The sequence below is a fragment of the Poecilia latipinna genome, unplaced genomic scaffold (genome assembly GCF_001443285.1).
Source record: "Poecilia latipinna isolate Pla-1442-1.1 unplaced genomic scaffold, P_latipinna-1.0 Scaffold45, whole genome shotgun sequence".
NCBI classification, from domain to species: domain Eukaryota; kingdom Metazoa; phylum Chordata; class Actinopteri; order Cyprinodontiformes; family Poeciliidae; genus Poecilia; species Poecilia latipinna.
In genome coordinates, this window is record NW_015112661.1 from 56,147 (window position 1) to 69,702 (window position 13,556).

The following is a 13,556-nucleotide window of genomic DNA, read 5'->3' on the forward strand; positions in this document are numbered from 1 at the left end:
ATACGAAACCGAACCGCCCCGGCCGGGGAGCGGAGGGGGGGGGGGTGGGGGGGGGGGGGGGGGGGGGGGGGGGGGGGGCAAAAAAAAAAAGTCGAGATACAACTTCTGCATTTTAAAAAAAGACAAGCAGGGTGGATAATTTTTTTTTCAAACATCAGTAGCCTTCGTGGCGTATATTGACATCTAATGCATATCGGAACATTGAATGAATTCCAGTTTCACAAAGTCCACAAGTGTCTCCCTCCACCCTACTGATAATAATTAACTGCGCTAATATTGCCCAGGTTCCTCACGCGAAACGCTCCACGACTGGCGTGGAAACCACCACCCCTTCACAGCAATGTAGAGTGATACATCGGGAAGAGAATATTGAAACAGGGCCATGTCTGAGAGGTAGAATAGGAGGGCTTTGATCGCTCTTCTCGGTCTTACCTGCTCGCTGGTTGCCAGCTCCTTCTCCAGCTGACGGTGCTTGTTGTGCCACACCAGATAGTGGACAGGATAACGACTCTCCTCCAGAGTTTTCTTTGCAGAAATCATCCTCGGATCATAGTTTGCCCCCTCCTCTTTGTTTATTCCTCGGCAGTTCGCAAAAATACTTTGTGGTGAAATTAACCCTACATAGTCGTGCCCACCATCCTTCATCGACGGTGATGCCCAAAGGCGTGTAACCTTACGCGTCAGGAGTGACAACGAACCGACACTCGCTCGCCTTGAAATAAAGTGAAATTTTCAATAATATGTCAAGATAGTGGAAAAAGGATAACACTCCTGTCTTGATTGTCTCAGCAGATTCAAATAATACACCTTGAGTTCTTCTCGACTCGTTCCTCCACTCCTTTGCCTTTCTCTCTCCTCTTCCTCCTCTAACACATCTATCCTCCGCCTCTCCTCCCATCCGGTGGTGGTGACTGAGAAAGATGCACTGACAAGCCGCAATAAAAAAATGTGCTCACACTCAGCCAATCCGCTGTCGGGGATGTGAGTTAAACACATGACTAAAGGACTATAACAAGAAATTAAAATCACAAATTGCCCGTTTTTAAAAATTAAATACACAACTCATTTGTTGCCCATTTTTTGTGTTATTGTTTGTGAATGTGCTGCACTTTTCATTTAACTAAAAACAACAAAAACGCGATAGTTAGTGTGTTTTATATAGTAATGATGTCACATGTATGGATTAGTGAGTCTGTTTTGAACGTATGGATGACAAAACAGGACTATAGACAGCTACAGGCTTATAAAATATTTAGTCTCAATCGTATTAGGCAGTTTCCATCTTATACTTTTTATTTGGGGCAACTTGATGCCTGTAGGGTTATGGGTTCATCCAGCCCACGCTAGGAATGACAGGATCGACCCGCCCTGTCCTCCCATGGATGTTGGATACGTTTTGGCAAGCCGTTGGTGTATATAATAGTTCTTGATGATAGACATTATTCTTGTACACTTCACTAGTAAGATGCTTGCTCAGTTAAATATTTTGGAGCACTACTTAAAAAACACAAAATAAAACTAACTCATAATAGTGATTTTCCTTTGCAAAATATTGACTCTTTGGTGAGAACAGCAGTCCTTCAAGAAAAGGCAAAATACTAGTAGATACACTTGTCCATGAGTAGATTGGAGTGAATCAAAGACAATGTTTAACTAGTAAATCAGCTGATAGAAAACCCCAACTTAGAAGTTTAATTAAATCTGCCCTCAAGTTTCCCAGTGACCCTTAAATTAGCACTCTAAAAATATAAGAAGATAATCAGTAAGAGTATGCCAGCAGCTGGTAATGGTAAGATATTGGTATAAAGTTGTTATCAGACAAAACTTCCTATTCTGTCTCAACAGCGTAGTAGGCATAGGATAGAAAAACACATCCCCGTATTTTTTCCTGGAAACAAATTTTACATTTTCCTGTAATCAATTTATTGTTTAGACCAGAATAGTTTTAGCCAGTTGTTGACTAATGTTTCAAAAAAGAGTAAAGCTGTTTGGCTAGTGCTACTAGTGGGACTTTTGCCTTTGTTGAGGAACTCATGCGCTCATACTAGTTAGTTGGACAAAAGAGCAGCATTTCACAACTTCAAATCCAATCATCTTGACCTTTCTGGGTATGAAAATGTGTCATCTACAGTGGTGTTGTATGAGAAAGCCTGGGCTGGCTGGCAGAGAGATTGGAGTGATGTAGGACATGTATCAGAGCTGTAAGACAGTAGTGAGGTGTGCTGTAGGAGTGACAGAGGCGTTCAAGGTGGAGTTTGGAATGCATCAAGGATTGCTTTTGTTGATGGACAGGCTGCAGAACTAGATATGATACATGTGTGTAAATGGGAGTGGCACAAGTAAAACGCTGACCTTGCAGGGAGTAGATGTAAAGAGGGTATAAAACTTTAGGTACTTAGGCTTAATGATTCAGAGTGACAGAAAGTGTAGAAAAAGAGTGTAGAAGTATGTGCAAGCAGGTTGGGATAGGTGACAAAAAGTGTCATGTGTGACAAAAGAGTATCAACAAGATTGAAAGGAAAGGCGTACAAGACAGTAGTGAGACCTGAGCTGATGAACAGTTTAGAGACAGAGTTGACGAGGAAAAGACAGTAGGCAGAACTGGAGGCTGCCGAGTTCAACATGTTGAGTTTCTCTTTGGAATGTTTTGGAGGTAAAGTCAGAGAAGCCAGAGTGAGAAGGTATGGACATGTTCAGAGGAGAGACTGTGGTCATATCGGTAAAAGGATGCAAAGGTTTGAGCCAGGAGGATGAGGGAAAGCTAAAAAAAAAATAGATTTATGGATGTGGTGAAAGAGGAAAATAAGTTGGTTTGTGTGAGAGGACAAAATGCAGACAATAAGACTAATTGGAGACGGATAATTTTATTGTGGCGACCCCTGAAGAGTAAAATCAAAAGAGAAGACACCAATCTTATGTTTACTTGTTTTGACAATTGACAGTAACTTGCTACATTTTATAAATAAACCTTTGCAAAGAAACATGCCTATCCAACAAATAATATCTACTACACTTCTATTTTGGGTTAGACCTGAGATAATAATTTGAAATATTTGATAAGAGTGGAACAGCTCATATTGAAAACCTGGAGCACAAATTAATTGAGATTTCAGTATTTTAAATAAAATTTTACATATTTAATTTATTTTTAAAATGTCATATGACATTTATACGAAATTGTTTATTTACTGGTATAAAATCCAACTATGAAGGGACAAAATGGGAATAAGTAGATAAGGAATGGGGGTACTTCGAACCAATAATGATACAAACAGCTTACCATACAGACAAAGTGGCAGGTGGAGAGCTGCCGTCTCTCGGTGAATCGCAGGCAATGCAGGGGCCAGATTTAATTTAACGCATGTAGCTTCTTAGCAAGATGCGATTCATTTACAGACATTAACTGTGTCCACTTAACTTGGCTCTAGACTTGGAGTTCAGAAAGAGACCCACGAAGCAACTGGAAAATCAGTTTTCAGGCCGCCGGCAAAGCAAACCACGCCACCCGGCTTCCGGGGATTCAGGAGCCGCAAGCGATTGACGGCAGACGTCGGTCGGTCGGTGGCTCGAGGGGGAGGAAAGACGGAGCGAGCGTTCACATCGGCTCAGACATCCACCTCTCGGTTTCAGCCACCTTCGAGATGTCAAGAAAGCTGCACAGGACTGAAGTCTGCGCTGACTGCAGTGCGCCAGGTAGGGAGGGGGTAGATACATAAAAATAGACCATTGTGTCGGAACAATACATAGGAAAGCCGACGTGGTGGGCCAACGGGGCCGAAGTTTCTGTCACTGTCATGGGGTCTGCAAAGCAGGAAAACGGCCTGGACTCCTGAGCTTCGCTTAGGCCCAAAATAAACAGAGAAAAATAGGCGTGTTATCGGACAAGGGAACATCATTTAGCTAACAGCTGTACAGTGATAATGTAAAAAATTACTGAGTAGGCTGGATTTGACTATGATGGTATGTTTGGAGGACCGGTTTATTCACCGCAGCGGAAGATTTGGGTGTCAGATTTATGCTTGGAGGGACGTTTGTTTTGATTTTCCTGACAGGGATGGAGCCCTTTACAAGTTAGCTTAGCTTAGCTGGCGATGTTGCTTTTTCTTTGCTGTTTTTTTTTTTTTGGTCAGGATAGATGCCCTGACTTATTAGATCACACTAATCTTTAAAAGTAACCAATTTTATTGGTGAAATTTGTTTTTAGGTATTGGATTTTGCGTACCGAACACGACTAGCTTAGCTTAGGACGCTAGCCATTCCTGCTAACTTTCGCTAAATGGTAAGTTGCTGCCACCTCGTAGTCTTGACTGCATTTGACAGCAGTCCCATTGAAACCCAAGTTAAAGTTATAATATTTGAATATAATTTCATATTTTTAATTACATTTTTAGACTTGGGGAGTGGGCAGTATATGGCGTTAAATGAAAAAGTTCAGTACTGCAAAACACAATATTGAACACTAGCAATAGGTTTTAAAAAGCTCACATTAACCTTTAATCCATTCGGTATGGGGTCCTTTTTATGACCTGAATGACTCCTTCCCCTGGAGCCCTTTAAATGAGATGGAAAGAGACAAAAGGGCAGGGAGATGTGTTGCAAAATTATCTTAACAGATGCACTGATCATGCTTTTCCCGGCCAACATCGATTTTCAATTTTCTTTGCCTGACCTGATTCCAATTTTGACAGATTCCAGATTTTCTCCCTCCCTTTTTTACTCTAATAGTCAATAAAATAAACACAAAAAACACTGGTCAAGATAATAGCATTTAATCACTAGTAATATCCTTATTTATTTTTAGTAGTCTCCAACAATTGCATCAAAGTACATGTTGTGCTTAAATACCAGAAATGATTGTTTTCTTCGTTTTCAGGTATTTAAAAATGGGGAGGAAAAAAAAAGATTATTTAAGCATAATTTACATGTTTGTATGACTTTTTTTTTTATAATGAAATTATTTATTTTCATGCCGATGAGTGTTTCTTGCTACTTGCATCATGTTTTGTATCAGATCTGTGGGAGCATATCCTCCTTAGGGTAGACATGTGTGAACTCAGACTGTCAGGCCATTCAGCAAAACGTCCACCTAACCTCTGGTGACATGCCACCCCGCTGCTACCGTGCTTTGTGTCGCACAAGGGGATCTCTGGTTGCCTCTGCTTCAAAGCACAACTTGTTCTCCTGATTCTGACCAAGTCTTGGGTGCCTTTAATGTCACACTTTGTGCACAGTTTTATAGCGGCTATGAATCATGTTGTCATCCTTGTTAAACTTTTAGCAGAACATTGATTGTTTTAGAAACTGAGACTCTCGTTTGGTTGGGCTTGCCAAGATGTGTTTGGTGGCGTTTGTCTTTTTCTGATCCTGTTATTCATCATTAGTCCTTATTGTTTTAGTGCCTTTGGCAGGCTTTATGAACACTTCAATAAACAGTTGTCAGTTCTGGATTCACAAACTGGGGGCAGTTTTAGGCAAAATTATGTCATTCAGCAGCTTTGGCCAATAAAGCAGCGCTAATAGTGTACGCAGGTCTAAGAGCTTAATGGTGTGTAGCCATCACATTGATTGGTGGGTGCGGAGTGGGTAGCCTAAGCTCTAAGAGATTTTATATTTATTTTAAAGATTAAGTAATTAAATTGCTGCTTTCTGAAGTTTGAAGCTGGTTTTCTAAACCAGGCAAACGGCATTCATCAGAGCTATTTTGCATTTGCTGCAGCTTTTTCTGGTGGCAAACTAAACGTCCAAGTGTGTTGGTTCATCATATGATGAACCTTTTTAGCTCCATTAATACTCTGAGCTAGGACAGTTTTATCCCAGTTTGAGAGTGACTAATGCAGACAGAGGATGAGTGTGTGTTTGCATTATTTGCAGCTAAATGTGGAGATACTTGTTTTGACATCAGTGTGCTAAGTTGTGTGCTGCTCACCACATCATCAAGGTCCTGAGAGTGTGAATGTGGTCCAGACTAGATGATTTGTCTTTCAGTGTCATATATATATATATATATATATATATATATATATATATATATATATATATATATATATTTTAAATCGGGGGAAAAAAAACGTTACATTTTGGAAGCACCTTGTAGGTAAAAATGCAACCTGTATGTAATCTGTTTTTTTTTTGTTTTTTTTTTTCTTTGAAGGCTCCAGAGATTGTTTGGACCCCGTGATTTTTTTATTTATTTTTTTTGCCCCTGAGATGCGGATCAAATTCCATGTAGGCATAACCACAAAATTGTTTCTCAAACATTTTGGCCGCTGCAGGCCCCTGTACCCATAGCTACTGGGTTAAGTGTGTGTTGGGTCTGTCTTTGTCTCCGCACAGATACTAAAAAAAGTCTCGCTAAGACACAGATGTCCTCAAAAAAAACCCCCAAAAAATCTCAAAGTTTGGGATAGAACAATACATCATCAGTTTTTATAAATGAGGAGTTTTTTTCTGTAAGATTTGTCGGCACGTATTTAAGTAGATGCGTAAAAATGCATGCATACGGGTTGGCGTGGGGCGCTGAGAGAACACAAGAGCTAAACATGAAAAGGCCGACAATCGTGTCCTTCAGTAGAGACGTGTGTGGCAGATTGCAAGTGTGCACAAGGTTTCACTGTTTGCAGGTTTTATGTTTATTTGAGATGTATTTTGATGTCGAGTTGAACTCTACGGAGCCCTCCAGGGGACATGGGGATTTTTGTTTTATTTTGCGTTCCTTCGCAAAAGGTTTTGCGTTCGCTCGCAATAATCTACTGATCAGTTCATGCGGCGTAATTGAATACTGTAAGCCTTTCTTACGGTGGCCGCCGTACTTTCTGCTTTAATACAAGGTTATATAAGGTTTTTCCATGAATATTAATATTTCGTTGTAAAATATCATATCTTTTTCTTTAGTATAGAAAGGCACCACAAACCTATGATATAAACAGAAACTTTCCGTAAGTAGGAAAGAAATAAAAGTACATCCAAACTGTTTGGACCATTTCTGAGTTATTGTGGGGTAATGAGTCATCTGACAGTTTTAGTTGTGTCTCTGTTGTGTTCGTCTGAATGGTTTAAAGGGCTGCTTTCAGTGCCGTCCCATCTCAACCTTAACAGACATAAACATGCAGTAAATAAATCGATTTTTCAATCGAGGGGAACAGCTTAGGTCAGGGATATCAAACTCCAATCACTACAGGCTAATGTCCTGCTGTTGTACTTTTAGATCCCTCTCTGCTTCAACACATCCAAAATAAATATTTGTCATTAGTTAAACTGCAGAACTATATCTGAAGAATCAATTCAGATATAATTCAGGAGTTTTGGTTCATGGATTTATCCCATTTTGTCTGGACAGTGATTTTACATGCCTGGTTTAGATCAAATGGCTAAGATTAAGCCTACATTTCAACTTGGAGCATCTGTGGCAAGGCTTGGAAAACCACTATTCATTGACAATCTATCCAGTTTGACTGAACTTGAGCTATTTTTAGTTGAAAATCAGTCCGAAGCGTCAATATCTAATGGAAAGTTTCCCTCAAGGAATGCAGGTATTTCTACAAATGCAATGAATGTAAGTGGTTTCCACACATTTCACATATGTTTGTTTGTAAAAATGTTTGAAAACCATGTATCCTTTTATTCAAATTCACAATTCAGCACTGCTTTGCTGTCACATCAAGCTGCAGTAAAATTTCTTGTTGTAAATAAACAAAAAAGAAAATGTAAAGGTTAAGAGTGCTTTTTTTATTTGTAATGTATTGTTGCACATCCACAAAGTTTCAGCACTTGCATGTGTAAAAACACTTTGATATATTATCACAATTGTCAATCTTATGCGATTAACAAAAGATGCTTACCGCATGCACCGGACACTCAAAACTCTAAAAGCAAATTAACAAGGTTGCAGTGCCATTCCGAAATGTACTGCATTGAAAGGTCAGAGCTGATTTCATTCAATTGTCTTTAGCCATTTTGTGTCTATTGATGAAACAAAAGTGTATTGGATTTGACTGTAAGCAGAGCATGGATTGCAGCTTTCCAGGAAGAGCAGCAAAGTTTGTAATTGTTCCCTCTATTTTCCACATTTGCTTCAGTTATTCTGGATAAGCAGAATAAAATGATCAAAAGTAAGTCTGTCCCCGTTTCCATTGTTTAGGAAGTGTTATTGTGACATCATCCCGTGGCAACCCCCATCCCTTTTTTTGTTTTGGTTAAATAGCACCCAGTGGGACAGCTGGTGCCACCCACTGTTTACCTCGAGACACTCAACCTCTAATCAGTTTGCCGTATTTAGATCACGATCTCTTTACACTTACTTTTTTTGTGGACATATTGCTACATCAGCTTTTATGCAGTTCTGGAAAGTAAATTCAGATTCCAGATGATTTGCTAGACATCAGCTCCAATTTTGCACCAGGAAGCTGTCGTACTAAGCCGGAAGGTCTGTCACACACACATCCACTGATTGTGCTGTGCGTCTTTTCGTTTGTTCGACAGACCCGGGCTGGGCCAGCATCAACCGAGGGGTTCTGATCTGTGATGAGTGCTGTTCAGTCCACCGCAGCCTGGGCCGCCATATTTCCATAGTAAAGCACTTGAGGCACAGTGGATGGCCTCCAACACTACTCCAGGTAAGAGCTGAGAGCTGAAGACCGTCTCTGGAGGAAGTAGGAAAACGGAGAAGTTTCCTGGATTTATGATGATGAACCTTCACGGAATCGTCTCATTGATTTCACTGCAGATGGTTCAGACTTTGGCCAGTAATGGAGCCAACTCCATATGGGAACACAGTCTCCTGGACCCTGCACAGGTGCAGAGCGGTCGAAGGAAACCAAACCCTCAGGACAAAGTCCAGTAAGTACACGACTTTAAAATACACAAAATTACACAGACACTCAAATTATTGGCCGTTTGTGAGCATAATTAATGTTTTCACTGACGAAGAGCAGGTTCTCTGAGTTGATACTTTAAATTCTGCAAAATGTTGACCTTTATTTATTATTTATGGTTCTGCTTTCTTGCAGTTCTTACTCCGCTCTCACAGACGTTTTGTCCCAGTATATTATTTGGCCTCTTTTGGGTTGAAATGTGTTTATAGGAGGGTCAAAACAACAGCAACTTGATCTGAAGGAAAAAATATATTTTCGCATTTCTTTCAAGTTGTATAAATCTGGAAGAAGTATTCCCTTTTACAACTCATTGAATTTGAGATTTGCAAAGCGAGTAGGAAAACTGTTGTATCCCATCAGCTCTGGTTCAGAGACCATTTATCTGCTGCTGGAGTTTATGTACAAAATGTGAAAATAATCCTTGACTCTCAGTTTTTATTATATTTTAGTGTTAGCTTTTTTTTTTTTCACGTAATAGGAAGGTATGAAAGTGGAAGGAATAGAAAGTTCTTTATGGTCAAAGTACAACAATTGTATTCATATTGTTACTTTCACTGAACCAAAAATGCATTGGTTTTGCAGCTACATTGTGATTCTAAAATGTATTTTGCAGCAAGAAGCAAAGATAGGGATTGCAGAGATTCCCTAAACCTAATTTCCAGTTTTGTTATGATCTGCCTCGCTGATACTTATTTTGCTTGTTCAGACATTCCAAGGAATACGACACAAATCAATCAATTCAATTCAACAGTCGTAATGTATCAAACATTTAAATGTGCAGCAGGTTCTGTGGTAGGAGTTAAAGATTTTAATCCAACAGAAAATGAAAGGACAACAATATCACCCCTGTCATATCAGAGCATATGTCCCTTTATTTTATTTTTTTTACCAAACTCAAAACAAGGTGTATAAAAATGTAATTATTTGCACACCTAAAAATAGTTTAGTTTTGAAATATTTTACCAGCTGATTGCCAGAAGAGACTATATCAAGAGCAAATTTGTCAATTTTGATCACTAACTAGCCAATGGATTGGTGCATCATTATTCAGTCTTTATTTGGCATACTACTGCTACATGTGTTGCCCTGGGAACGATCTTTTTGCTAATCATCTCCTGTTCTTCTCTTGTTCAGTACTGCTAAGTCAGAGTTCATCAGAGCCAAATACCAGATGTTGGCATTTGTGCATAAGCTTCCATGTCGGGATGATGATGGTGTCACTACAAAGGATCTCAGTAAGGTCAGTATTTCACTTCTATTCACCTACATCCTTCTTTCTAAGTACAATATGACTTTAGCGCACAGACAATTGCCTGTAATAGTTTTGGAAAGAAATTCTGATCAGTTTGCTGAAAAAAATTATTGAATGCAGAGAATCGTGACCATGTCATTTATTTTTCCTCATAATAACTTTAGCTTTCTATTATTTTCAAATCCCTGTGAAAGTGTATCTAACATCGGATCTTAGAATATTTCACATTCTCATAAGTCGGATTCGATGTTCCAGTTAAAACTAAAAGTATCTTAACACTGATTCACTTTTTATTTTTAAACTGTTTTATTTACTATTTATCCTCATTTTGTTTGTTTTACCACATTATTGTTACTAATATGTTGCAGGTTTCAGTTTGAACAGATTTTTACATCCAGAATGGAGAAGTAATTGTTTCTCCAAGTACAAGTAGCACAGACAGTAGTCTGCGAGTCAACACCAGGATAGCTGTTGTTTCTCTCACTTTAAAGCTGCTTGTAGCTGAGCAACAACCTTCTTCACTGCAGAAATTTGCACTTTGTTCTTTGGAAACTTGTTTGTGGCGTTTCTAGTCGTAAATAAATCCTCTTTCAAGTGATAAGATTTTTCAATCCATCATCCCAATGTGAAAAGACAAAAAATAAATACTAAGACAGTTACATTTATACAGAATCAATAAACAGTTAATAAAAAGAAATTCACTAGATGATATTTGAAAAGTCAGTGAAAAGAAGCAGAAGACGCCTGAAACGGACGACTTCTGACCGACGAGTCCATGGACGTGTTTGGCTGTGATTGGCAACAAAAATATATCAATTGAAGTGTTACTGAAGAATAACAATGGATTTTATTTTATGTTTTTTTAATGGTTTGATGTTGAGAATGGTGTTGATTTGAGCTGTTAGTAGTGGATCCGGCTGACTTGGCAAACTAAGAGCAGTTTATCCGTCTAGCACTAAGAGCCCCTTTGATCCATTTCGTTTGCAGTGGGGTGGCCTCCAAATGCAAATCGAACCCGTTTGAATGAACTTCAGACTGTTTTTGCTTCTGCCTTCTCCATATTTTAAGAAGGAAAACAAAATTATTTGACTCCAGGTTTATTCAATTTTTTAAATTGATCTTGTTATAAACATTAAACTATCCCTTAATTGAAATGATGAAATTGACACAAAGCATTTTTCTATCTTACCTTCAATCTGTTTTTGATTAAAAATGTGCAATAATAAAGTTTATTACCTAGTATGTCAGAGTCGACCTTCATCGTCTTGCATTCAGCTGGTGGGTAAGACGTTCGGCTGTTATGAATAGTTTAAGCCAATTAGCAAAGATGGACCTATTCATACTGTGAAGCAGCAGGCCCAAGCTGCAATGCTGCTTTTATCCACCGTTCACACACAAGTGCGCACACATTCTGTCTTCCTTATAATCCCCCCCACAGCAGGATGTGTTCTGGATGACACAGCAGGATGTATAATGATCCCTGATGCTGGGGAGTTCCAGCAGGTTAATAAAAGACTGCTGTCTCGCCTCGCCGTTTCTGCTCACTTCATGTCCTCTCTGCTTTTATTTGCTAGCAACTTCACTCGAGTGTGCGGACTGGGAGTTTAGAGACGTGTCTTCGCCTCTTGTCCCTCGGTGCTCAGGCCAACTTCTTCCACCCGGTCAGGAAACAAACATCCTCTTGCTAGCTTAACAAAAATAAACAAAAACAAAACGGCAGCAACCAGCTCTGTTCTGCGATGTGACTTGTGTTTGCGTCCGTTTTTGATGCTGCAGGAGAAAGGCACCACCCCGCTTCATGTGGCAGCGAAGGCGGGGCAGATCCTGCAGGCCGAGTTGCTCGTTGTGTACGGCGCCGATCCCGGAGCTCTTGATATCAACAGGCGCACACCGATGGACTACGCTAGGTACAACTGAAAACACAATCACTGGAAACGTGATTGGAACGTCGCGTGAACGACGATAAAGGATGATGCGTTTATTGTTTCCAGGCAGGCCGGCCACGTCGAGCTAGCAGAGCGTCTCGTAGAGTGTCAGTATGAGCTGACGGACAGACTGGCCTTCTACCTTTGTGGCCGGCGACCAGGTAATCGATTGACTTGGTCGAACAGTCCTTTAACTAAAACTGAAGAAAAACTGGACATTTCCCCGAAGTTTCTGATAAGACACATTTGAGTTTGATTACAAGACAGAATTGAATATCTAAAAGAATATCTAGGGCTAGCTAACATTTCCCAAAACCTTGTGTCTGATGAAAGCACCTCTTGAGCAAATGTTTCATGATGTATATTTGATTTTAAGAAGCCAACAACAAAGACCACAAGAATAGAGGGGAAAAAAAACGCGGATGGTAGCATTCTGCCTTAAGATGATGTTTCATGGACGAGAGATGTCCTCATAATCTGATCAAAGATCCATCTGCCAAATATTGACAGATGGAGATGATGTTGTTTACGCTTATCCAACTGGGTCATTGCACTTCTTTTATCTTCTACTCTGTTTGCCTTTTGAACAGGTTTAATTTGTTCTTCGCTTTGATTTCACAAGATAAATGCCACATCAAAAATGACAAACATTTTGAAATACTTATCAACATTTTTTCTACCGTATAAAAAATTATCATTTTAGCAGGGATGTGTAGATTTGTGAGCTTCTGTATATTCTGTTGTAGCTTTCAAACAATCATTAAGTCTCTACCACTCATTCTTTTTTAGATCACAAAAATGGCCACTATATCATTCCTCAAATGGCAGACAGGTATGGACCACGCCCTCAATTTTTATGTTTGAAACTGATCTCATTGTTGCTCAAATTGTTCTGATAGCATGAAGAATATCTGTATTAGCACTTGCAGCTGCCTAACCTGCTGCAGTTTTCGTTCAGATGTTAAAAGTGATGCAGTGTATTGCTCTTACCACATGGTGTCCTCATAGTAAATGTGTAGAGTTAGTCAAAATTGAAATGCGATGGTTTAATAAACTAGTTGAACACAAATTTCTTAATATTTTCTGTCAGAAAACAAAATTATACCTTAACCAGTTTTACCCATTTTACTGATGTGAATCTGGTTTCTAAGCCGCCATCTAACCTCCCCCTGCATCTGTTCTGTTCCGGTGGTTGATTCTTCATTATAACTATTAAAGCTGTTTTGATGTGGCATCTCTTCCCCTTCTTTATCTCTTTCTTCCTTTTTCTCACTCTTCTTCTGTTCTCTTCTCTTTCGCTGCGCTTGGTGGAGCCAGAGCTCGTCCTAAGTGCCCAACACAGAGGTATCTTTACTTTCCTTGTTCCTCCCTTCCGAATATCTCCTCCTCCGCTTGTTCGTATGTCTGTGATTTTTTTTTTTTTTTTTTTTTTTTTTTTTTTTTCACCAAGTGGGTTTTTTTAAAAAAACCCCAAACTGGGGGGCCCATTAAAACAAAAAAATATTTTTT

At 39.4% G+C, this 13,556-nt stretch overlaps 2 protein-coding genes across 6 annotated transcripts in view; one reads left to right on the forward strand and one right to left on the reverse strand.

The window, feature by feature from the left end:
• ankrd13b (ankyrin repeat domain 13B) overlaps positions 1-904 on the reverse strand; it is a 48,924-nt gene extending 48,020 nt beyond the window's left edge. For 2 of the 3 annotated variants that reach the window (XR_001427034.1, XM_015049331.1), the window contains exon 1: positions 433-904. Coding sequence is in view for 2 of the 3 variants with exons in the window: in XM_015049331.1 (XP_014904817.1) it covers positions 433-645 (213 nt within the window). In the remaining variant the exon portion in view is untranslated. The remainder of the gene's footprint in view (positions 1-432) is intronic. The other variant, XM_015049316.1, reaches the window with a different exon arrangement.
• A 2,381-nt stretch (positions 905-3,285) lies between these two features.
• git1 (G protein-coupled receptor kinase interacting ArfGAP 1) overlaps positions 3,286-13,556 on the forward strand; it is a 26,611-nt gene continuing 16,340 nt past the window's right edge. The window contains exons 1-9 of one of the 3 annotated variants that reach the window (XM_015049342.1): positions 3,286-3,693; positions 8,479-8,612; positions 8,723-8,835; positions 10,005-10,110; positions 11,697-11,783; positions 11,899-12,029; positions 12,114-12,208; positions 12,837-12,879; positions 13,365-13,391. In XM_015049342.1, the coding sequence (XP_014904828.1) occupies positions 3,642-3,693; positions 8,479-8,612; positions 8,723-8,835; positions 10,005-10,110; positions 11,697-11,783; positions 11,899-12,029; positions 12,114-12,208; positions 12,837-12,879; positions 13,365-13,391 (788 nt within the window). In that variant the 5' untranslated portion in view covers positions 3,286-3,641. The remainder of the gene's footprint in view (positions 3,694-8,478; positions 8,613-8,722; positions 8,836-10,004; positions 10,111-11,696; positions 11,784-11,898; positions 12,030-12,113; positions 12,209-12,836; positions 12,880-13,364; positions 13,392-13,556) is intronic. The other 2 variants (XM_015049361.1, XM_015049352.1) reach the window with 2 other exon arrangements.